At 38.1% G+C, this 24,649-nt stretch overlaps 4 protein-coding genes across 12 annotated transcripts in view; 2 read left to right on the forward strand and 2 right to left on the reverse strand.

Moving 5' to 3' along the window:
• The first annotated feature begins 2,906 nt into the window (after positions 1-2,906).
• On the forward strand, positions 2,907-4,893 carry LOC149040325 (uncharacterized). Its single transcript, XM_089181448.1, has 3 exons — positions 2,907-3,072; positions 3,606-3,721; positions 4,623-4,893. Exons 2-3 carry the CDS (start codon positions 3,608-3,610, stop codon positions 4,827-4,829), a joined length of 321 nt encoding a protein of 106 aa, XP_089037574.1. The 5' UTR covers positions 2,907-3,072; positions 3,606-3,607; the 3' UTR covers positions 4,830-4,893.
• A 797-nt stretch (positions 4,894-5,690) lies between these two features.
• Positions 5,691-12,699, reverse strand: LOC149040326 (uncharacterized). Of its 9 annotated transcripts, none has more exons than XM_089182149.1 (6): positions 12,575-12,698; positions 11,163-11,260; positions 10,719-11,000; positions 8,600-9,118; positions 7,536-7,901; positions 5,691-7,281 (listed from the first exon to the last, which is right to left on the reverse strand). In XM_089182149.1, exons 2-6 carry the CDS (start codon positions 11,188-11,190, stop codon positions 6,698-6,700), a joined length of 1,779 nt encoding a protein of 592 aa, XP_089038275.1. In that variant the 5' UTR covers positions 11,191-11,260; positions 12,575-12,698; the 3' UTR covers positions 5,691-6,697. The 9 variants fall into 9 exon arrangements, with proteins under 9 accessions (XP_089038275.1, XP_089038272.1, XP_089038274.1 ...); XM_089182146.1 differs by having other exon boundaries at positions 7,536-7,910; XM_089182148.1 differs by having other exon boundaries at positions 11,163-11,263.
• Positions 12,414-24,649, forward strand: part of LOC149040327 (uncharacterized) — a 61,775-nt gene continuing 49,539 nt past the window's right edge. Inside the window, exons 1-3 of the mRNA XM_089181549.1 lie at positions 12,414-12,563; positions 12,792-12,897; positions 13,190-13,249. Coding sequence (XP_089037675.1) covers positions 12,414-12,563; positions 12,792-12,897; positions 13,190-13,249 — 316 coding nt within the window. The remainder of the gene's footprint in view (positions 12,564-12,791; positions 12,898-13,189; positions 13,250-24,649) is intronic.
• On the reverse strand, positions 14,631-17,410 carry LOC113679407 (uncharacterized). Its single transcript, XM_089182172.1, has 3 exons — positions 17,021-17,410; positions 16,053-16,568; positions 14,631-15,044 (listed from the first exon to the last, which is right to left on the reverse strand). The coding sequence occupies exons 1-3, from the start codon at positions 17,334-17,336 to the stop codon at positions 14,764-14,766; spliced, it is 1,113 nt and encodes a 370-aa protein (XP_089038298.1). The 5' UTR covers positions 17,337-17,410; the 3' UTR covers positions 14,631-14,763.

The raw sequence follows: 24,649 nt of genomic DNA on the forward strand, positions 1-24,649 counted from the left end.
CTCTTGTAGCCGGTCTGGAGTCGAGAAGAGAGAATTCAAGGACCTATTCTAAACTCTGGCAGATTTTGGTATATTTAAAGAGATAATTTGCATTTTAATATATGTATTTTGGCGATTCAGCGACTTCGTTCTCGAAATTTACGCGTACAATTTACAAGTGTGTAATAACACTGACACAGTCAGCCTTTTTACCATCCCATCAATCACTGACAAGTGTGTTCAAGTTCTTACTGACGCTCATTCAACTTCAAGAGAAAAATAGGCAATTATTGGATGAGGTCGAGCATGATATCATGAATTATCAATGCCGAGGTCTGATGCTTCGGCAGATAACACAGACACAAGGTTTGATGATTCATGTTATCATGCGAAAGCCGATATGTTATGCATTTCTTAACCAACCTCCAAAAGGAGGCACTACTCGGACGAGGGGGCTTAGAAACGACGTAGACTTTGAACTCGACATGATATTATGTCAAAGGGAGGTAAGTTTCTGAAGAAACTGCAGAGCTTCGTCAGTGGGAGAGTATAACAGGGTAATTTGGCATAATCAACTTAGGTGATAACGTAAATTGGCCGCCCGCTATTGGATATTGTTATACATTCGACTCACTATCTCTTTTCTGATTAGCCGAAAGCGTACTGTGAGTTTTCGAAATCAGCGCCTAGGACGTCATCTAGCTGCAGATTATACAATAATCAGGTCAAAGACACTCAAGGTCACAGTAATCATGTCATGTATGACCGCGGTGAATGATTTCTGCGGGTAATCATGTCAAGTTCGCGCGCTTTGTGTTGCCTGCTGATTTGTATACTTTTACACGCCTAGAAATAAGTTATCAGTTCCACTCACTGAAGTGACCATTGTTTTTTCGTCCAATGTGTAATAAAACAATTATTAGATTCGGTTTTTGTGATATCCAGAATAATCAAGGTCTCGGTAACCTCTACCCCGACCTTGATTATTCTAGATATCACAAAAACCTCATCCAATAATTGTTTAGCTGAGTCGGCGCATAGCCCCAGGATCCCATGCTCAAATTATCTAGAAACTTGGAAAATGTGGGTTTCACCAACTGCGTTGGAAATGTATATCGCCCACTGTAAAAAGTTTACCGCGGCCATTTTGCATTATCTGAAAAATTAGCTTATTCAGATGTTCGATTACATTTCAGGCCAGGTGTGTGACTGCAATGTGATCCCATTGATAGTCTAGGATTACATATTCGTTGCAGAAATGGATCTATGTTTTAATCTATATACATATTTACTGTACAGACCAGCGTTAATATGGAATCTATTTGTTTTGTATGATTAAAAAAAAAGCCAAATTATTGTTAATGGTGACGATTTCTATGCGTCTGTCCTCCAAAAGATCATAAGTAATAACCTATCAAAATGCCTGTATAATTTACTTTATCATAAAAATCCTGTTGTGAAAAATGATGACGTGTGTGTGCGCTGACGATAAACTAATCTTTATAGAACATCTTTATGCTAACACCCCGGAAAAATTCATAAAATAACTGACTCATTAGTCAGCTGTGCGCTCATCGAAAAAGGAGGTACTTAAGAGCGACGGTCAGGAAATATCGACCATTGAGTGGCAAGAGTTGAAAAATGAATTTCGCTTATTTTCCGACTATTAAAAGCTACTAAGAATAGAAGAAATTCAATGTATTTCTTTTTCTTCCGGAGCGCTTTAATTCTGAGAAAACTGAGAAAAAACAAATTTGACCCGCGACGATCCCGAAAGGTCCCGCAAGCAAGTGTGAAATTGATATTTTAAACTGGCTTTTGGTCTTCAAGGAAAAACGATTCAAAGGATTATGACACCGAATTTTGATAGAGTGAGTGCCGTACTTTCCCAGAAACTATATGACTTATCTTTATTGTTGTTCATAAATAGCAAACAACGCGCAGGAAAGAGCTGTATTTTCAAACGTGAAAAATCCCGCAAATACCTCCTTAATTCAAATGTTTTTTTCACTATGTGGTATAATTCAGATTTTCCTTTAACTATGTCATTAGAGGGATTTAAGGTTTTCCTTGATAATATGTTAGAATCAGCATGGGTTTTCTTTACAGTGCCTTACGCGAAGGTTTTGAAATGACAGTAATTCATTCAAATTTTTTACAACGGCTGAGTAAACAATTCTTGTTGCGTGACCGTAACGTCAAGCGGAGTTTTTACACAGCAGGCCGGAATATACACGAAAGCGTACTGAAAACGATTCTGGTGTGAGCTTTTCGTCCTTTTTTATTGAAAAAAGGTAATCGGCCAAAGAGATGTTATTTTTTCTCATTGTTAAGGTGGAAGTTTTCCTTTTCAGTGTAAGATGTTTTCCCTGATAAATATCAGGATGTAATTTGATTAGCTCTCGGCTAACCTGTTTAACTTTTATACTTGTTTTTTCCGCTTCCTTTGGTTTCAGAAGAATCGGAACAGAAAGACAAAAATCATAGATGCTTTTTTAAATTGATATCTTCTTCAATTGTGAGGATTCATTTCTATTATTTGTTGAAGAAATGACAGAGTTGGCTAAAGCTCGAAGCAGTTTACTAGCAGTAGTAAATTGAATTAGTCAATTAAATGCAAAGAGGAAATATTTAATTAGCGAAGTTGGGGTGAATTTGTTTTGCCAGTTTTATGTCATCAGGGACGTTAAGTGCTCTTTTAGCTCCTTAGTCGGCGGTTCTTGCTCTTATGACCCCAGAGATAGGAGCAGATCAACTGAGGTTATTCCATTTCTGAACTGCAAAGGAGACACCGCGGGTCATAAGTCTTCCTTGTCAATAACTGACGTAGAAACCGAAATCGAACTTATTTTGGGAAGAGTATCTACATCCTTTTCTTCGGAGTTAGACCTTTCGGAATTAACGATTTGTCTCCGGCACTGCTCATCCCTTGGTATTGGGTGGCGTGGAGGATCGAATCTGTGCTGAGTTCCTCCGCCAATCTCGAAGCACGGCGGACAAGCCCAAAAAACGCAAAGGCAGAAAGAGGACTTGGCAAAAGTGCTTGTTATTTGATATGGAAGAAACTGGGAATTTTTAATCCAGTTGGTTCAGGTATGTATACATCATTTTTCATCTTTTTCAACCAAACAGACCAGCTCTAAAAAGGCGGTCCAATCTGACACTTCAATTAAAGCACTTTGTAAGCACTTTTCTTTTTTTTTTGTTTTGACTTTTTCAATAATTAAGTAGCCGTGACGGTCGTAAATTCAATAGCCTTTGTTTATTTACATGTTTCTTTTCCTTTCATTATTCTAACATTTTATATTAGTGATTGTAGCAGCAAAAAGGTAAATTTAGAAGCCTAAACCGGACTCCTAAAATTACAGCTTTTTAAAGCAGATTCCCTGATGGCTTATAGATAGTTACAGGGAGACTCAGCCCCTAAAGGGTACCTTTATCAGGCTTTAGGTATATCAAAGGGTAGGGAATTGAAGAGTTGAAGTATAGGAAAGGGCAGGAAAATCTATCATTTAAGTTTTTTAAAACAGGTTCCCTTACTTGTGTAAATTAAGACCGTGGTTGTTCAGAATAGTGATTATATCGTATCAGCAAAAACCTGCATTTTCCATCGATTCACTCAACAGGTATGCGTCGCAACTGCCGGGTTAATCTTGACATGCAGAAAATAGGGGAGCTGCCCACAAAGCTTCCGGAGACCAAGAACCTTTCTTACGAGGAAACTGAGACCATTGAGACTTCTGTAAGTTCTGAACTGGCACTCAATGGAAATAGTGTTATTAACAGTGGCACCAAACAAGGCCCGCAGGGCAAAAAAGATTAAAAAAAAAAAATGGATAGGGACCTTATCATCACAAAATCTGCATGAGCGGGCCCCGTTTCCTTACTGCCTTTCCTTGAAATGTAACGAATAGGGATAGAGAGCACAAATTAACCGATTTCGTAGACCTCAGACTGTGTGCTGGTATCCAAGAAAACAATGCCATATGCTTATTCTGTGCCTTCTACGTCAGTTTTTCCTGAGTTCCGCAGATAATGAAGAGGTTTAATACCCCGTGCATTTTATGTCGCCCTTGCGTCTGCACACAGTTGAAATTTATTTAGCGGATTTTCTATTTTTATTCTCACCAAAATCTGAGAACTTGAAGCAGTGGCAACAAGTGAAAGACCACGTAGTCCGCGATGGTAAGCTGAGGCCAAATTGTTCTTTAAAGAATAAAGGGTTCATTTAAAAAAAAACTGCATTTTTGCTTCCACTTGCCCCCACCTACACACACGCATCCCTCCACCTTATACCGCCAGGGATACGAGTTCATGTGATTTTCTCAAGGTTAAGGATACGGTGAATAACGCCCAGAAAAACGTTGCGGGTTTCCAATATACCACCCCGGGTTCCTTTACTACTCGCTTTAAAGTTCGTACTTATTTGTCATAATGAAAGGTATTCTATGTAATAAATTAGGCACTTTTTATGATAAATGAAGGCAGCAAAAAAGGTTTTATTTTTAGTCCATAATAAAGGCAACAAAGATCAGGAGGGATTATTGATCTTTGTGTAAGTGTTGGTTAACTTTGATAATTATGTACCCAATTAATTTTTTTGAATACGGTTTACGTTACATTTATTTTGCGTCCTTGTCTAGGGCGTGATGTGTAACCTTCCAATTGCTGCAAGTACTCCTTGTTCGGTGGTAGCACATGACTTACTAGAACAAGGAACGTCATTATATTTACCATCAACCCTCCTAGAAGAAACCGAGACAAGCACTACAGGAATGAAGTCGGAAGAACCTATTGACCACCTTAGCGCAAAGCCAAGCAAGCGGTTTCAGCTGTTCTTGGTGAAATAGCGCCTAATGATCTAGATCTTCTCTGGGAATCTATTATGTCCTCAAAACAAAATGAAACTGGAAATCACACTTGTTCTAGTTCTGATACAAATACGATCCCACCAACAGCTTTGAGATAACGTACTGTATTAAAAATGTCTTCAGAAATTGATTCAGTCTCTTGAAACCTACCTTGATTATTTACGCTTTCCATCACTTTTTTTTATCAGTATAAAGGACTTAGTTTTAGTTAGTATGAATCTGAGTGCAAGTAATGAAATACTTTCCCCGCGAATCCGCAAAAAAAGAGGCTCTATTAGGGCAGTTTGATTGGTTCATACGTATGATTTTTGGAGGACAGGCGCATAGATGACGTTTTATCATATCCTTAGTCGTTTAAGACTTAAAAGCGGACAGGCTCATGATCTCGTCTAATTATAACATAAATAGTTCACGCCACGTGCTATCCAATCAAATCACCATCTACGTGTATCTAACAACTATATTGTGACGGAACCCGAGATTTCTATCCCATGATGTAGTTGATGAGGGCGAAGTCGAGTCTCTTATCCGACGTAAAGAAATCTAAAGCTCTTGTTCTAATTGTTTTGGTACAAATCTACCAGTCGTCCAAAACTTTTCAACTAGACAGGTTTATGTGTTCATTTCATTTTGTTTCAATCACACAATGGTAATCCACTCTACTCTCCTAAAGGTTAGGGTTAAAAAGCTGAAGCGTAACCAATCAGATTGCAGCAGTTTTAATAAAGCGCTAGCAGATTTATTCTAAAACAGAATATCCAATCAGACTGCAGTATCGTAAGAGAACGCCAGTTATAGTTATATGTGGTGGCTACTGATCAGAACCTGAGTCGCACAACACTTTTTAATTGTTTTTAATTAATACTAATGCTACTGAAAATTTGGTACACAATCTACTCAGCACTTTTAAAAACTACACCCCTAATAGCCAATATAAAACGTTAATAATTCTTGGCAGAAAGCAATAAGCTATAGCTCTTGGAAAAGGGTTTGCTTCTCGGAACAGATCATATGCTTATCGGTACATATTTTCGCGCCAAATGGAGGCCTGTGTTTTTAGTACACTTCAAACACTTTTGGAACGCGTGGCACAAAATTTTTACGAACAGCTAACCGTTTACTGCGTGCAATGTTCACTTTTCGGTGTTCTCTTGCTCGAATTTATGAACAAACAAATTTCTTTATCTTAAGAGTTATCGACTTTTATCGTATTTAACGTAAGGTTTATATTGGGGAATAACTCTGGTATAAACACTCACGCGACGTATTTAAACCAGTTACTTGCTGGCAAAAATATCTTGTAGAAAATAATTTTAAAAAAACCTGACAATCTACAAAGCACTCTAAAGGCTACAGTCCTTATTACTATTAAAAAACGTTGATAGTTCTTCCCTATTACGGGATTTTGAAGAATTCTATAAACTAGCAACTTCCTATCTAAACGAATTCTTCATTATAAACTCGGGCAAGCTAAGATCATCACTCTGTCGCTTAGGTTGTGTTAGAAGATCATTTGCAAAGATACTCTTGCAACATTGACAACTAACTGATTATCTTACTTTTCAATGTTCATTATCATTATCTTGCTTTTCAATGTCTACAATTTCTTGTAACTGCTTATAAAATATTGATTTGCCATACCCTTCATAATCAATCGTCTTACTTTTTTAACTTACATTTCATTTAAAACCAACAGCGAATTGCAATATTCTGAATGTAGCAAAACGAAGGAAACATCACACTCTGAATGAAAATATAAGAGAAAAAATAGAAAAAGTTATGTGGCCCCTCAAAGACACTTTTAATGGGGGGTCGTACAAAGACCTTGCTTTCTGAGAGTTTACTTTTTATTTCGGCTGCTTGATGAAAACTTTATAGGATAAAGCCTCCATAGCTCCTAGCTCACACATGTTCAGAAGTACTCCGTACAACTCAATTCCAGATAGGTATATTCCATATTTGCCGGAGGAATTAACACCTGTCTGGAAAATTCGAAAAAAACGAAAAGGCCCTATTTCTCCTTTGACAGACCATTTGCCTGTACAAAATGGAGTAGGGTCTTTGAACTGTGGATCTTTCTTGTCGTGAATAGTTTCAATGTTTTCCCAGTGCTTCCCATCATTTGATCCCTTCAGCTGCCACTGGGTTAGCAGTGACTCTTTTTCTCTTTTGCCGTGCCTTAAAGCGTAGTGTGTGATCACAAGCCGATGGCTTGAGCCCAGATCAATAGACCACCACGAATTTTTCTTTTCTTCTGTCCCACTGACGGTGCCCATCTTATGGTTTAATACGTCAGCCCCATCTCCAAGGCCATCGGAAGATCTGGAAGCAATCAATTCAGCGCAGGGTGCATCTCTCAATCTTTGTTTTAGGAAGCAGATGACACCAGTGCATATGCCGGCAAATTCCTTTCCAGTTGGTAAGAAAACGCCTAAGTGGAAACGAAAGTAAGATAGATAACATTAAAAGAAAAAAAAAATACCTTGCCTCCCCTCCCCATACGTATATAATTCAACATCAGCGAAAAATGTGCTTAACGGAAAAGAAGGGGTTAAAGAAAAACTAAGCTAATATGAAAGATACGTAAATAGAGATAGCGCAAGGCTGTACCACTTTATACTAAAACAGATTGGCCAAAGATGGAAAGTCAATACTATCTTTTAAAAAGTTCTTTCGTGTACTTACGACTTTGGTAATTTATGTACGTCTTGAGCTCCTCTTGTAGCCGCTTGCACTCAAACTCAGAGTTGTTTGCTTTTTTTGTCAGCCTTTCTATTTGAGTCGACAGCTCTTTATTTTCAGTCTTCAGATCGGTTTGACCATTTAACGTCATTTCGAGTTCTTTTTTCTCGGCTTCAAGCTTTTGAATCTGCTTCACCATTGTTTTGTTTGGTTCAATGGTATCGTTTCTTTCCTCTTTAACTTGTTTATTATTTTTTTTTAACTTTCTTTTCTTCTCCAGTTGTCTTTGGTTCGTTTGCTCTGATTTACCAGATTTGGTTTTCAGTGAATCTCTTTCTCCTTCCACGTCGTTGAGTTCCTTTTCATATCCTGCAGATCCTGCAAATCGTTTAGCAAACGTGTTGCAGAGATTGCATAACATAAAACATTCTCCTAACAAAAGTTGAGTTTGACCTCGGTATTAATTGAAAAATTAAAATGTAAAACTTTCGTGAGTAAAACCGCGATGCCAGTAGGCTCAGTCACTACGACGACATAGAAATCATCACTTCTAACGGTGATAAATTCAGTTATGTTTTCGAAACAAGGAAAATTAGGCCGGTATTCGATCAACATCTGTAAGAAAATAACGTTCACAGTTATCTCTATCGAACACTTTAGAGAAAAAACGAAGGTAACTTATTTTATACCCAAAGATGAAGACGAAAATGACGAGGTTTTAAACCCAATCAACGATCGCATAAATAATTGACATATAATCTATTGAACTTCGTGCTAAAAAATTTTAAATGAACTTAAAAAAGGATCAGCGAACTACAGTATCACTAAGTGATTCATTTATCGTCCAATTTCAGTTGAAATCTTAAGATGGGTGTTCAGAGAATGCTGCATTTCGGTATTTCGTGCACACTGAACATACGCATAGGAATGTTGAGAGATATGTTTTGAAATTAAAACGAAAGTTTTTAATTCGAATTAACTCGTTTTCGTTTATCTCACTCCATCGACGTCTCTCGGACAGAACATTACAAATTTGGTTGATAATAATTTGTGTAGAATAAGCCTACCGTCAAGCAAAGGTCGTATAATAGGTTCATTGTATCTTTGGTTCTGCCAATCCCTCCGTATTGTGTCTCTCTGGATTGGATCTGCCGATGTGGTTTCCCCCTGTTGGCTCTCATTTGGTTCATCTGATGCATTCCTGTGGGCTCCGAATGACATTCTAACCACCGCGTTTTGGTTTTCAGAGACTATTTTGATGCTGTCCTGTACAACACGCAGATCCTGGTCAATCCTGCCGCAAATTTCTTCCAATCGAGTCGATCTTTGCATTGGATCCTGCTCGTCAAGCAGTTCAATTGTTGTCTCTCTTTGTTGCACCCTAGTTTCCATGTGCTGCCGCTCTTCATCTCCCGTTGCTGTTTGTATTTTGTACACGATTTCTTTCAATTCTTTGAGTTCTTTCCGTGTTTCCTCATGAATCCGTTGCACGTTTTGTACTTCTTCCTTTAAAAGTTTAACGTCCTTTCGTAAATTTCCACTTGCAATTCGAACAGAGCTCAATCCGGCCCCCACTTTTTCTGTATCTAGTTAGATAGTGGAAGGAAATTTGCAAATGTTAACCGAAGGTAACAAGGTTACAGTAAGCTCTTTCTTAAATAATAAAGTAAAAAGTTTTCAGGAAGGTAACTTAATACTGGGTTAAAATAAGATTTCTGTTTGCACTGGCATTTTATTGTCCTATTGTTTTCGCTACATTCAGGCTCTAAGCCCCTGCTGTAGTACTTTAACTTCGCAAAAATTTCGAGCCGCGAGAAATTTGTCTCTATCCTTGGATATTTACACATAGAACCTTCCCGAAATATTAATTTTCCAGTTTTCTCTGTAAATTCCCACTTAGTGCCCGAGCGCAGCTTAACCTTTTCTTCACATTTCCCGTTCCCAGATGCAAAGAGGCAAAAGATTTGCAGATGTACACGGTAGTAAGGTTGCTGGCTTTACAAGCCGTTAACATTGCCCTAACAATTACTCAAATGTTGGCATATGCAATTGCAGTGGTGGACTAGTTCAATTTCTTCAATTATTTGAGGAGATCTAACTCGAGTTTAAGGGCTTTAAGCTTCCACGACAATGCTACAACCTGAGAGACTGTGCGCAGACACGTCGATGGACCTCACAACCTATTACCTTCTGCAAGCAAAGATTCCATTTGCTTTAACTTTGGTTTTCTTTAACTTAAGGCTACGTTTAATTAGATACCACTTTCTTGGTGCACTGCATGTGCCTACCGTTGTACAGTTGTAGAGTATTGCAGTAAAAAGAGCAACGTGGTACAAAATGTAAAGGTGTTAATGAAAAGCTCTTGTCAATGCCAAAATTTTGACAAAAGGAGGATTTGGTTAGAATAGAGTTTGTACATTGTAAATTTACAGGCCGAGGGCAGGTAAATTAATCGAATAGGTATATATATTTAATGTGCGTCAAATGTATTGATATACAAAACTTCGCTAACATTCGCACGCCATTCGTCCCTAGCACGATGGATGTACCTACTCCTTTCGAGTCCGAAAGTTTGAGCGTAAGCTTTGAGCCCTGGCCGCGTCAACTTATTGTTGTCCTTTTGTTGTGGTTTCTTTTCAATTTTTTCTCCTTACAATTTACATTCTTCTTCAAAGGATATGTTTTCAAGTGTTTAGATTAAAACGCACACGTGAGAACGTTTGAAGACATATCTTTTACCTTCAAGTCGATAACAATGTCAAAATGCAGAGATGAGACCCTTAGCAAACATCGAACTAAACCCGACAAAACCAAAAATGAATCTGAAGAAACCCGATCAGATTCGTTCAATGATGGCTAGTGTCGGAGCAGAACCAGGACGAGTCACAAGAGACTTTATGAGTGTCTCGTGAAACCATTTTGAAAACCGTGAAGGGCGTGGGGAAGGTTTATGGACTTACAGGACACAGCACTACATAGCTCCTCAGGCCATCCTAGAAGGAAGGCACAGTAAAAACTGTTCGCAGCGCGATCTTCATCTAAAATGAAGCCTCCTTGACAAGGCCACGAAGACTTTCGTTCGAAGATCTTTTCCTACATAGCTGTTCAGTTTTTTCGTTAGGAAAGTAAATAGATCTAGATAAACCTAGTATTGAGAGATTTTCTACACAAGAGGAGATTACATACCGAGCAGTTTTTCGACGACGTCTTTCCTATTTATCACGTTAAGAGCATTTATAAGGATTCCAACTGTTGCTCTATTTCCGTTTTTTTGTTTCCACTTTTGAAGCACTTTCCGTGCCCTTTCACGGCATTCGGTGAGATCAGCCTCAATAATATTCATCAACGCTGATTCAAGCCGTAAGACTGTACCCAGATCTCTCCATTCTGTGCCCACTTTACCACATATTGACTGTATGTGGATTTCAGTGACAGGAACCTGTCCAAATGATATATCACTAGAGGTGGCTGCAAAACAAGTAAACATCAGTTGAAAAAAAAAATGAGACTTAAAAAGAGCCGCAATAATTATAACTCCTAATGCCATATTTCATAATAATAAGTAACGACTTGGAAGGGATAATTATGAGTAAAACTGATACCATTCTATGAATTTATGAACATAAAAACCTTCATTTCTGACTTCTGAATCATCCATCCGTCCAGGAGAATCAGTTTTAATCCCGTTTAATTCTGGTTATTTCCAGCTTCTGACTAAGCTAAATTAGCTGCTGGAAAGAAAAAAACACTACCTGTCAGGATTGAAGTTAACCCACAATCAGGCCTTCTTTTTTTCTTTCAAGGAATGCATTGCAACGCGTTGTCCTACTCCAGAAAAAGGTGACACGAATTGTATCAAGACGTATTTTCATCGCTCATACTGAACCTATATTTTAGCAGTCTAAAATTCTCAATCTATATAATACATATCGATTCCAATTAGGAAGATTATGTTTTTGTCCAAGACAGGCCGTGTTCCCGATGCTCTTCAAAGATTACTTTTGTTTTCGAGTAGCAGTCATTATTATTACACCAAACAATGCAATCCCTTACATACCCCCTTGCAGAACAAATACTTGACAATTAATTTCACAAACCATTCAAGTTTGCCCGCCTCAATGGTTACGAATGATTGATGATGTCGGGCTTCCTGTGTGATGCAAAGTATCATCTTTGAATAACCATAAATTGCTTCATTTTCTTCAACATTCTGGAGCCCCGTTGGTTTTGATTTTTCATTTTATCACAACTTCTCATTCTTTGAAACCTTCTCGCCTCTCTTTATGAAACGGAGGAGTGAAACTTGCCATGATAATTAGGAACAAAGTTTATTGAATGTGTTGCTATGGTTTCTTTTCGTTAGGAAAGTTTTCCGCGTATTATAGCAATTACGTCTACATGATCAATCAATTCAATCACAGCATTTGTCTTGTCCTGGCATCAAGTTACATTTCTCAAAGTATTATTTGATAAGGTTGGTCGCAGTATCTGTTACGAGTAGATATTGTTGCTGTGCATTAATCTTTTGTTTGTTGATATTTTTTACTTGGGACCACGAAGCACGAACGGAAGAGAATTAATGGCAGAACACACAGTCGTATTATTTAAGTTGTCTTTGAATGCCATTGCGGGAGTGTTTCCATAAATACTAGTTTGAAAAATAAATCGTGTAACCAGAACCGACTTCTGCTAGGGTGTTTGGGGTGCTCTCTGATCTCGAACATACACATTTTCTTGGATGAAGTCTCTACTTCCCTGTCTTAAGACACGGATCTTTTAAAAGGATGATAAGGTTCTCTTCATGCTGATTATAATTGACAAAATGTTACTCTAGAGAGTCTAAGACTACTCTTAAGCTTAGGTCGCTATAACTTGTCCCTTATGACTTTTCCCCTGCCTGAGGTTGTCCAAACGTCAGTGACTTTAACGTTATCGACAACAGTCTTTTTGAAGACTACTCCCCCTAGTTCGATCAAATTACACGATCGACAGTTACTACTGGGTTCAAACCATATACTGACTATTCTTAAGGTAAGGCTTACCGTTGAAATTGATCCTGACGAATTGCGCACCACAAAAGTAACTTATAGAGAACGCTTATGGCACTGATTTTCAGTTGAGATAATTAAATTCACATGATGCCCTTACCGCAGAATGCTGTTATAGAGGGAACTCATGTACCTATAGTAAATTATGGCAGATTTTGGTATATTTGAAGAGATAATTTGCATTTGAATCAATGCATTTCTACCAATTCAGCAACTTCGTTCCCCAGATCTACTATTTTTCTATTATCACACACCGTCGAGTGGAGGGAACTCAAGGACCTATTGTAAACTCTGGCAGATTTTGAAATATTTAAGAGGTAATTTGCACTTGAATCAATGCATTTCTGTGATTCACCAACATTGTTCTCGAAATGAGAAATTTTAACAAAGTAACTAGCTCATAAGTTCATATCTTGGTGAAGACTTGCCTACTTCACTGGTCAGTTTGAACATGCAGACAATTCGCTTCAGTTTTTTATGAAAGATGATCAGGATTACTTGATAACATACTCTCTCAAGTGTGTAATTACACAGACACACTCAACCATTTTTCCCATCAAACACTGACAAGTGTGTTTAAGTTTTTACTGTCGTTCATTCAACTTCCAGAGAACAATAAACAATTATTGGATGAGGTTGAGCATGATATCATGAACCATCAAAGCCGAGGTATGAGTTTTCTTCCTAAGCTGAAGGCTGAGGCAGATATAACGCCAAACCCGAATTTAGTAATTGTTTTATTATACATCATTTAAACAATCTGCGTAAGGAAATATTACTCTCTGAGTTGCCAAAGTTTGGAAACACTACTCGGACGAAGGGGCTTAGAAACTAGGTATTGCCCTAAGATCCCATGCACAAACTATCTAAAAACTTGGAAAATTTGGTTTACATTATCTGAACAATTAGCTTCTTCAGGTGTTCGGATTTCAGGCCAAGTGCGTGACTGCAATATGATCTCATTGATAGTTTGGGATGACATGTTCGGTGCAGAAATTGATCTATGTCTTAATCTATATATTTACTGTACAAACCCGCGGAAACATGGAATCTATTTGTTTTATATGATAAAAATGGTAAAGAGCAAGTGCTCAGAATTTTATCAACGAAAATTATGGCCGCCATCTTTAATTGAAATGACAGCAGAAGGCAGAGGAGAGAAAAAAATCTCTACTAAGAGGGCGGTTGACGGTCAAAAATAAGGAGAAGGGTGGGGTTGGGGAGTGAAGATTACTTTTACCGTCCACTCTAACTCTAAATAAAACATGGCCGGTCGAATAGACGATCGCGAGCTTATAACGTTAACTCGCCCTAATAAGACGCCTGCACTACAGGCTAAATTATTGTTAATGGGGACGACCTCTAAACTTCTGTCCTCCAAAAGATAATGAGTAAGAACCTTTCAAAATGCATGTATAATCAAGTGATCTTTTATTTCCCCACTTAAAGTATATCCACTGAAAGCTTGTCAGAAATACTAATGAGGAGGTTTTTGAAAAATAGGCTGACAATCCACGTAACACTTTAGAAAACTACGCTCCTTATTATTAACAGATTATTAGCAGTTTCGTAATTCTTCTCTTCTCTCCAGGTTTGGAAAATTCAATAACCCACTTATTTCCTAGGTGAATGAGTTCTTCGTAAAAAAAACGCGAGCAGACGAAGATTGACACTCTATCGCTAGGGCTCATGTGATTGTTTACATGCCTTACAGATTATATTGTAATACTTACAAATTTATGGTGACAACAATGGGAAGATATTAACCGTTAGTCGTAAAAGCCATCACTCCATTGAGAACCTCCAATACTCTCAATGTTGCAAAACTAAGACTCAAAGACACTTTTCATAAGAAGTCTTACACAGACCTTGCCCCCTGAGAGGTACTATTTTTATCTCCACTACTTGATGAAAACTTTAAAAGTTAAAGCCTTGGTAGCTGATAGGTCTTATATGTTCAGAAGTACTCCGTACAGCTCAATTCCAGATAGATGTATTCCATATCTACCAGAGGAGTTTCTACCCGTCTGGAAAATTCGAAAAAGGCGAAAAGCCGGTATTTCCCCTCCGACAGACCAGGTACCTGTATAAAATGGAGGAGGAGCGACGAACTGTGGATCCTTCCCGTTGCAAATAGTTTTAAGTTCTTCCCAGTTTTTTCCATCATAAGATCCCTCTAGTTGTCAATCGGTAAGTGCTGACTCCCCATGCGTTTTGCCTTGTCTCAAAGAGTAGTGTGTGATTATGAGTCGATGGCTCAAGCCCAGATCAATGGACCACCATGAATTTTCTCTTTCCGCTGTTCCACTAATGGCGCCTTTCTTATGGTTTAATATGTCACTTGCTTCTCCCGGGCCATCAGAAGATCTAGAAGCACGCAGCTTTACAGAAGCGTCTCTCTTTAGGAAGCACATGACACCAGGGCAGTTGCCGGCAAATTCCTTTCCAGTCGGTAAGAAAACGCCTGAGAGTAAAAAATAAATAAATAAAATAACGACGTAGCCTCTTTCCTCATCATCTGGCATTTAACAACCATCTATTATTACGTTTATCAGGTTATCAATCTATCATTTCGTTTCTATATTCATCGATTCAATTGATCATTTGTTCATTTATTCAGTTTTGGAGATAATAAAATGACTAAGAGACAGCGCGCACTCTGATCTGTCACAACCTGTTGTGACAGTTAACCAAGAAATTACAAACCATTGCAGTTAACCCAAAGCCATATCACAAAATCAATGGAAGGTAGTTTCTCTTGGTCACTTCTTGGTCACTATTCTTCTACTTACGCCTTGCAAATTTTTTTTCGTTTCTCTCAGAAAAACTGTAAGGGAGTATTACCTAATAGTAAACTGATCGACTCGATGCTTCAACATCCCCCCCCCCCCCCCCCCTGCTCGGGTGAAAGGAATTTGAATTTGAACCTGAAGATATCAAGTCTTTCTGGCGGAATACAAGTGTTTTATCTTGAAATATGGAGGTGTTTTAAGGTAATGAGTTCACTTTCGCCAGCGAATGGCTCAGAAGAAAATGTTTACAAGGTCCATGCTTTAAATGTTGATCAATATGTGGAAAGTCTCGGCCGCTGATTTAGATTTGCCTTTTACAAAAAGAAGTGATAGTCAAATTCGCCTTTGGGAAGGACCGTCTGAACACAATTTTGGCCCCGGAGGGCCGAAATTCGAACAAACCAATCTTCAAAAGTTTAAATCACCGGGGGGTTGCCTGGGGGGAGGGGGGAATGTTGAAGGTTGGAATTGATCGACGTATAAATCGTGAGGAAATAGGGTCTATTATTGATTAAAAGTCGAACTACTGTCCTGTTCACTTACCATCAAACATGTCATTTTTAATGGTAAATAAATGTTATTTTATAGTGTTAGGGTTAACAGAAGGCCAAACAACCTTAAAATGAAACAAATTAGCAGCGGATATCACAGCATATTTATCTTAGTTCATATGTACTTACGACTTTGGAAATTGCTGTACTTCTTAAGCTCCTCTTGTAACCTCATGCATTCTGACTCAGAGCTTTCCACTTTTTTCTTGAGCTCCTCTATTTGACTTGACAGGTCACCATTTTGAGTCTTTAGCTGATCCAGCTCTTCTGGATATGTTTGAAATTGTAACTTCGATTTTAGTTCCTCCTTATCGGCTTTTAGCTCTCCAATCTGTTCCACCATTTTTTCATTTTCTTCCACAAGATCTCTTTTCTTCTTCTTAATCTTTTCATTTATTCTTGTTAACTTTTCTATGTGATCTGGTTGTATTTTATTCGTTTTCTCTAAGTCAGCGATTTTGGTGTTGTTTTTTCTGATTATCTTTTCCTTCCTTTTCGTGTCCTTCCTTTTCTTTTCTTTTTCTTTTTCGTCTTCTACGCGCATTTGCTCAAGTTGGCTGATTTTGTCTTTTGATGCGTCTGTTTCTGTTTTTAAATCGTTGAGTTCCTTCTTCAAATTAGGGCATCGCAAACATATATGCATTTCTAAATAAACAACCTTCAGATTAGAATAATTCAATTTAATTCAATTCAAACATTACGTCAATGACAACCTATGAACAAAACTTTCAGTGAAGTAGCGATCGGACAAGAGCCTTGGATGAAGGAAAAAAGACAAACTAGAATTATAATATAAGACTATCAAACACTGAAATAAATTGAATAACATAAGACCACTCACTAGTGCTGTAAAAAGATTAAAATTTGGAAAAACAAAGAAATATGAAACATTTGACATTCCCAGTCCCAAACGGTAGTAACTTTTCTAAACCGATTAATAAATGTCAACACATTTGGCATACTTTCCTAACGAATGTCGTGCTTTATATTTTATAAAATGAACTAAGAAAAAAATGTTGTTACTACAATATCGCTTGGTGATTCATCAATCGTCCAATTTCAGTTGACTCGGCTTTGAAAGCAGTATGAATGCTTACCGTTATACCATTGTTGTACTTCCACTCCATCACGTCTTTGGCTCGCCTGATCTCTCTCCATGGTGTCTTTCTGGATTCGATCTGCCAATCTGATTTCCTCCAGTCTTCCATTCAAATGCCTCTCGTTCCCTTCATCTGATGTATTGTTTTGCAGCTCAGATGATCTACCGACTGGCATTTTCTCGTTTTCATAGACAATCTTGATGTTCTCTTGCATCACACGTGGATCCTTGTCGATCTCGTCAGAAATTTTCCCCTCGCAAGTGATCTCGTGCGCCGGACCTTGCTTTATGCTTTTTTCAGTTGAATTTTCCATCTCCAGCCGTTCAACCTTTGTCTCTAGACATTGCAACCTTTCTACTAAATTTATTTTCCCTGCCTTCACGTTTTCCGTTCCTGCATTGAAAGAGACAAACGAGTTTCAGATCATTACTAAGGATAGTATGGTTATAAGCCGTTTACTAAAAAACTAGATAAATATCCTCACACTGGTAATATCGTGCTCGATTACGGAAAGGATTTCTGACTTGGGGCTATTTGCATGCTCGCATAAGATTTGTTAATAGTGAAATAGTTTAATGTTTTGACGTAAAACTTTGAGCTCATAACCTTGGTAAAAGCTGTGCGTTAGAAATCCTCACGAGCCACTACTTTCAACAAAAATTCTACCCATCATTTTTTATTCTTATATCTAAGTACACCTCAAAATCTGCTTGTTCTTAACTGCGTTAGAAATGAAACCTCCTGCGCTTATTTCTCGGAAAAAGTTGGACCTGGCGCTCAGTGAGTTCCCATGAAAACAGTAGATTACGCACCAACTAGCTTTTGGGCGGCTTTTCCCATCCCTATCTTCACTAGAGCATCTACAAGATTTCCTACAGTTGCTTTATTTGGGTTGCTCTGTCTCCACTTATCGACCACTTCCCACGCTCTATCGCGGTTTGAGTTGCAATCAAAAGTAAGATTACGAACCACAGGCGATCCAAGCCTTAACTCAGCACCCAGGTCTCTCCAGGCTTTACCTACTTCATCGCATATCAACAATATGTGTCTTTGTGTGACAGGTTCTTGTAAACTACCCAAGGTGTCTGCAAAAAAAATATGTATCTTATTGAAATATCCGTCGCATAAAAAAATTAAAGCATTGACAAAAAGTACCGGAAGGTGTGCTAAGAGCCGCAGAAATTATAAGTCTGGGCGCCATACTGAATTATCAAGAGGATAATTAGTAAACCTAAAGTCCATTTATTAAATGAGAAATTGAAGAACCTTCATTGGTGGTGACTGAATCATTCATGTTTCTCCAGGGAGATCGTTGTCTGAATGCTGTTAAACTGAGGCAATTTCCACCTTCTAACTTGGCTAAATCAGCTAAAGCAGACATAAAAAAATTGTGGTTACCATTTCTATTGTCATTACTAAACAAGCGGGCTAACATAGCAAATACAGGTTCTGATACCCATTTAACATAAAAAGTACTATGACTTGCTATTTCGTCCTTGAAACCTGTTGGAACACGCCTGTATTTATTAAGGCAATACACTATGAGGAGTGGTGTTCCTCACATTTTTACCTTAGTAAAGCAGCTAAAATAATATGAAGAACTTCGGTTTACAATGAGCCATAAACTGCTTAGTAGGGTCTCTACTTCAGTTCTTCCGATTTTCTCGTTATACTTTTCAGACATTGTTTGCAAAATAACCTCCCTTCTGAGCGTTGAGAACTTTGGCATATTTTCGGTATTTGAGTCGCAAAATGAGTCTGGCATAAGTTGAGTTATAGGACAATGAAACTAACTGAGTTGCCAAACTAATTTCATCAAAATAAGCTAAGTCCTCCAAAAACTAAACAAAAATAAGCATACCATTATCTAGACAATTTTTTTTTCCAAAATTTAACCGGCCCCCAACTTGACCCAAATCATCAGAGAAGCTGATGAGATTGTAACAGCGGAATGGCGAAAGGAAAATCACCTAAACTAATCATAACCATTACAATTTCATCAAATGTGATTGGTGCACTGACTGCTTTGTTCTTCACCAATTATTTTTCAGAGTTCTAATCAGACAGTGTAATTGGATAATTGGCTGTAATCGGACACCTGTAATCGGACAGTTGAAGCAGCTAATCGTCCTGGGGAATTTCTAAAATGGACGAATTTTAACTTTAAACATTGTCTTCATTGGAGATATTTGCTCTAAACGCGTTTTTCTTTTTCGGAAATTGTAATGGTTATGATTAATTAGTAATAGGACTTTGTGTCATCCAATTCTGTCTGTAATCATACTCGGTGCCGTAGCTCACCAAAGTGAAGGAAACTGGTGTTTTTGAACCTTCGTTTACACTCAGTCCGTTGACAATTATGTAAAGTCTAAGTGTGTGTAAATGTCGGTTATAAAGTGATTTAGAATTAATAATTCACAACTCGCTCTAAATTAGTACGTAAAGAGCAGCTCCCCAATAAAAGATTTACATGAAGTACAATTTTAGTAAATTAATTACAGTTAACTCTCAAAACACCTTAGGGATCGGCTTTACCTGTGTGTCCTAGAGTAGAATTAGCCTGTAAGTTCGTCTACTTAAAAACAAGCCAGGGTAATTTTACGGAGACCGGCTAACAATAAAGACTATTTCGCAAAGGTTGCCCAATAGGGAGAGGGGACTGGAGCACTCAAGTCATCTGTGACTAATTTGACATATTTAACCTCATGACGAAGGCTCGTGTAGGTGTGTGTCTGTGGGTGAGATCTTTCTTTTTCGGTTTAAAAAGAACGCCAAAATGACAATATTTGTTTTCTACTCATTTACAAGTTCACACTAAAATGTGTCCTCTCCTTTCTTTTCCGGTTTAATGGCGCCCATTTACATTTTGCCCAAGGATGTTCTTCAAACAGATGACCAGTTGTTGAAATCAAGTGACATTTCTAAACAAACCTCCGATACTTTAAGAAGTTTTAAAGAACGTGCAGAAAACATGCCTAGCTGCCGGGCATGTAGACAGAGCGTTTTAAAATCATGCGGTTTTGACTTGAAATTTCCGGTATGCTTCTTATATATCAACATAGTTATCAGAGATAGGAATAAAAACGTTTTCGAGAGGATATTTCAAGGCTGCACATGGATACGAATTTTATATTCTAATGTTGATTATATCACGAGCGAGAGACATTTTCCGCATATTCACCAGCAGATTTGTCATATGTTCTGTTTACACCTACTCGAATACTAATTGCATATTTAAATAAAAAAAACTTTAAGACGCTTCCTGTCAAAACCGAATGCCAATATCAATTGCATCTGCTTAACTACTAATACTGAGCCCTTCAGAGCTTTGTGGTGAGTTAAGCCGTGAACAAGTTCGTGTGACATGCGTTCTGCATACTTCGGAGTCTGATGGTCGGGAGTTGGATTTCTCTTGACGACACACTCAAATTTTTTTCTCCCATGTTCGTGAAAAGGCGAATAACATCGATCTTCGTTTTCTTCGAATACTTTTTTTTGTTGCGAACTGGCTCGTTGAAACAAAATTTTGGATAAGAGGCGCACTGAGATTAGTATTCTAAAACAAGAGTCGGAAATCAGCCAGGAAACGGAAATTAGACAAGACAGAGAAAATAAGCTCGGAGCCAAGCACTTCTGCTTTGTTTCATCATCATCAGATTTGATGGCAGAAGCCAGACAAACGAAATGAAGAACTATCTGTGAGATAATAAACAAGATAATAACTTACCTTGTATCTTTCAGTCAAAAGTCGAGCACAATTTGCCTTCCAAGCAAATCTTTCGAGAACATGCGCAGTCAGCAGTACTTATGTAATCAGTGACTTTTCTCTAACAGCAATTAATAAAAACAGAGGGTACTTCATGTTAAGTTCAAATACCTAAATACTTCCCATTAAACGGTAAAGAAATTACTCTCAAAATTCTGTGGTCAACAGAAAAAAATGCATTCATTTCGCAAAAATTATCCATGAAGACGTTCAGAAATGTCATCAACGTTCCCCATCACCCATTCCCTCGGCTTCCGTTTCAGCTGTTGACAAAATATTTGAACGGTTACTAGGTAACCAATGAAATGCCATTTTAAAATAGCCAAACTTTGTACTACAAAATGACAGCGTACAGGATGCATATTTGAAAGTTGCGCAGGCTTATCGAAAATTTTGTGACTGCCACCGTCTACTCTGTGAATAATGACTATAACGTATAGATGTAAGGTATTTGTAGGAATTCAACACCCAATGTAGATGTAAGTTAATCAGTCTATCACAAATTATTTCCGCGTTTGTGTATCAGTTCACAAATGAACATAAAATGTTTCCCTTAATCTGATCAAACAATTGTTTTTTTCTCCTTCTTAAGGCTGTCAATCGAAAGCTTGTCTAAAATACTAACGAGATAGTCTGTTTTATCAACTGAGTTGATAATGTAAATTGGCCTCAGTAAAGAGTTTCTAAGCTGACGTTTCGAGCGTTAGTCCTAATTCGCTCTGACGAAGGGCTAACGCTCGCAACTTCAGCTTAGAAACTCTTTACGGTGGCCAATTTACATTATCAACTCAGTTGATCTAACCAAATTATCTTTTTATCCTCCCCCACCGACGTAACACCACAGTTTCTTTAGAACTTACCCCCTTTATTCAAAATAATGACGTTTTGACGAAAGTACATATAGGAAGAAAAACAACAATAAAAATGATAATATAAAACAGGCCTCTTTGTATATTAGAAACTCCATAAAGTAAGTGTTAATTGATAATAATGTTATTGAAAAATAAGCAGACACTCTACATAACACTTTTAAATTTGCACTTCTCATCACCAGTAACAAAAACATAGATAATTCTGCTCCACTCCCGAGGTTTGGAAAATTCAATAACATAGTAATTTCGTAAGTGAAGGAATTCTGCGCGACAAAACTCGAGCAAACGAGGATTGACACTCTATCACTAAGGCTCATGTGTAAGATGATTATTTACATACATACTCCAGCAGCGTGGATAACTGGCAAATTATTCCATTCTCTCACGTTTCAATGTTCACAAAGCCATCTAACTGCCTATAAAATACTGCTTCGCCATATCCTTCAAAAAAATGATCATGAAGATTTGCAATTTCATTCTTTTTGACTTGCAATCCATTCAGAACCAAACAGCAGACTAAATATTCTCCCTGATACGAAGGAGAAAACAAACAAAAACAATTAAAATGGCGTCATACGAACTCTTAGGCAAAGGAATATAGGAAATTTTTTAAATCATACCTCTTTCTGAAACACGTTCCCTATTCGTATAATAGCGAAGGTATCAATTTTATTATGAAACATCAAATACAGACTTTGCCTTAATTTCACGCAGCGGAAAACATAAGGCAAACCAGCCGACCAATAACAGAGATGTAACAGATGTACCGTAGCACATAGCTTGGTGTGGGTTTCGTAAATTTTTGGAAAAAAAAGATTTCTTGTAGAGGATTTTATTACAGACTGAAATGCGAAAATTTCCTTAGAAAACTGATTACTGCGAACTTTGTTGTATATTTTGTCTTCTTTTTGTTTGATCTCCCTCGACGAGGTCGTCCAGCTCACGATCATCAAAGCAGGCAAAGCGCTGAAGTTCTTCTTGCTTACGGGGGAAAGAGAAAGCTAAACCCCAGATCAAACTTTAGTAAAATTTTCTTCATTTCAAATATTTGATTAATGCGAAAGCTTTGAGTTTGAATTTTTGATTTAGGCGGGGAAACCTCAAAGCGTGACGTTACACCCGTGAATACGTACTCTCATCCCAACTCGCCCATCGACCAATAAGAGCGCGCGTACTGTCTCCATTATTTTTTTTATTATATACTATCGTGTAGGGGATAACGTAAGGCTAAACAAAATTGAACTAAAACAGATTAACCACGGACGGCGCTATTATCATTGTGCCTATGTACTTACGACTGCGGAAGTTGAGGTTCTTACGCTCCTCTTTTAGCTTCTGGCATTCTTTTAAACTGTTGCTCACTGTTTCGGTGAGCTTGATTGGTTGAGTCGACAGCTTACACTTTTCAGCCTTTAACCGACTTAGCTCTTCCGGATCGATTTGATTTTTGAACCTCAATTCTAGTTCCTCTTTCTTTGCCTTTAGCTTTTCAATCTGTTCCTTAATTTTTTTGTGTTCTTCCACAACTTTTTTATTTTCTTCCAGAACTTCCTCTTTTTCCTTCAAAAGTGTCTCTTCAATTCTTTTCTGTAACTTTTGGTATTCTTCCACGAGCGTTTTGTTTCTTTTTTCCAGGTTTCTGATTTTAGTCTCCTTTTCCTTGATTATTTCATCCTGAGTATTTTTCCATCCCTGTTTATCGTCTTGACCCTTGAGTTGGCTGCTGTCGTTCAATAATCTATCTCTTTCTGCTTTTATAACATTTAGGTCCTCCTCCAATTCAAGACACCGCCTACACATCTGGTTTCCTAAGTAAAAAATCTCCAAGTTAGAACCACTCAGTCAAAATCAATGTAAACAGGCGTGTTTACGGAAAAACTACAGTAGACAGATGAATTACCTATTTTCCTTATTAAAAGTTCACACCCCTGGTATTCAGTTAACTTGGCCTGGTGAACTCAGCGTCTAAACGAGCCCAACGTTTGTTAACGGAACGCAATTTTCCAAAATATTTTAGGATGATTTTTCATTGCTCACCCACCGAGACCCAGGGTTAGTTGTTCAAGACAGGGTGACATTTCCGCCTCAAAAGGAGCCTGAAAGGACAACCCTGAGCCTTGAATAGAATGAAGGTGTCTGTTCTGTTCGCCTAGCCATTCGCTCTGACCACGGGCTAACGCTCGAAACTTCAGCTTTTAAACTCTTTACGGTGGCCAATTCACGTTATAAACTCAGTTGATAATACTAAATTACCCTGTTCTGTACTTAGCTGACTCATTAATGAAACGGTTCAGTTGATCCGTTTGGAAGAGTGTTCGCATGACGAGGCTTGCATTATTTAATTCAGTTTAAACCGACCTTCATACAAAAATGCTGTGGTCGCTTCCTCACACTTTCGCTTTTCCCCACATGTTTGTTGGGTGTCTTTTTGGCTTTGTTCAGCCATTCCGTCCTTCCCTCGTCGTGCACTTAGACGCCCCTCAGTCTTTTCGTTCCACGCGGTATTTTCGGGTTCTAATGATGTCCCTGCGAACTTCCTCCAGTCTTCATAGATCAGTTTGAGATTTTCCTGTAAATCACGAAGAGCCCCGCTAATCTGGTCGCAAGTGGTGTCCCGCTCCGGACCTTCTTTGACGCTTTTTTCAGTTAACAGGTCTGAAAGGCACATTTCCACTCCTTTTAATACTGCCTCTACGCGTTCGACCCTTGTTTCAATATTCTCTCGTTCCTCTTCACCCTTCGCTGTTGGTATTACGGCGCGAAGGATTTTCTTCAGTTCTTGTAGTTCTTTCTTAATGGTCTGTTGCCCGCTCTGTACTTCCACCATCACCTTTTTAAAGTCCTTTTGTATCCTCCCACTTTGTACCCGGGCGCGGTTTAACCCTATCTCGACTTTTCCGGGTGCCAAACAAAAAAACAAAAGCTACAAATTAAAACCAAAGAAAGCAAAGTGGCAAGCTCTTTTTTAGATGAGTAGGAAAATATCTT

Source organism: Pocillopora damicornis, chromosome 9, assembly GCF_964200805.1.
Source record: "Pocillopora damicornis chromosome 9, jaPocDami1.2, whole genome shotgun sequence".
NCBI lineage: Eukaryota > Metazoa > Cnidaria > Anthozoa > Scleractinia > Pocilloporidae > Pocillopora > Pocillopora damicornis.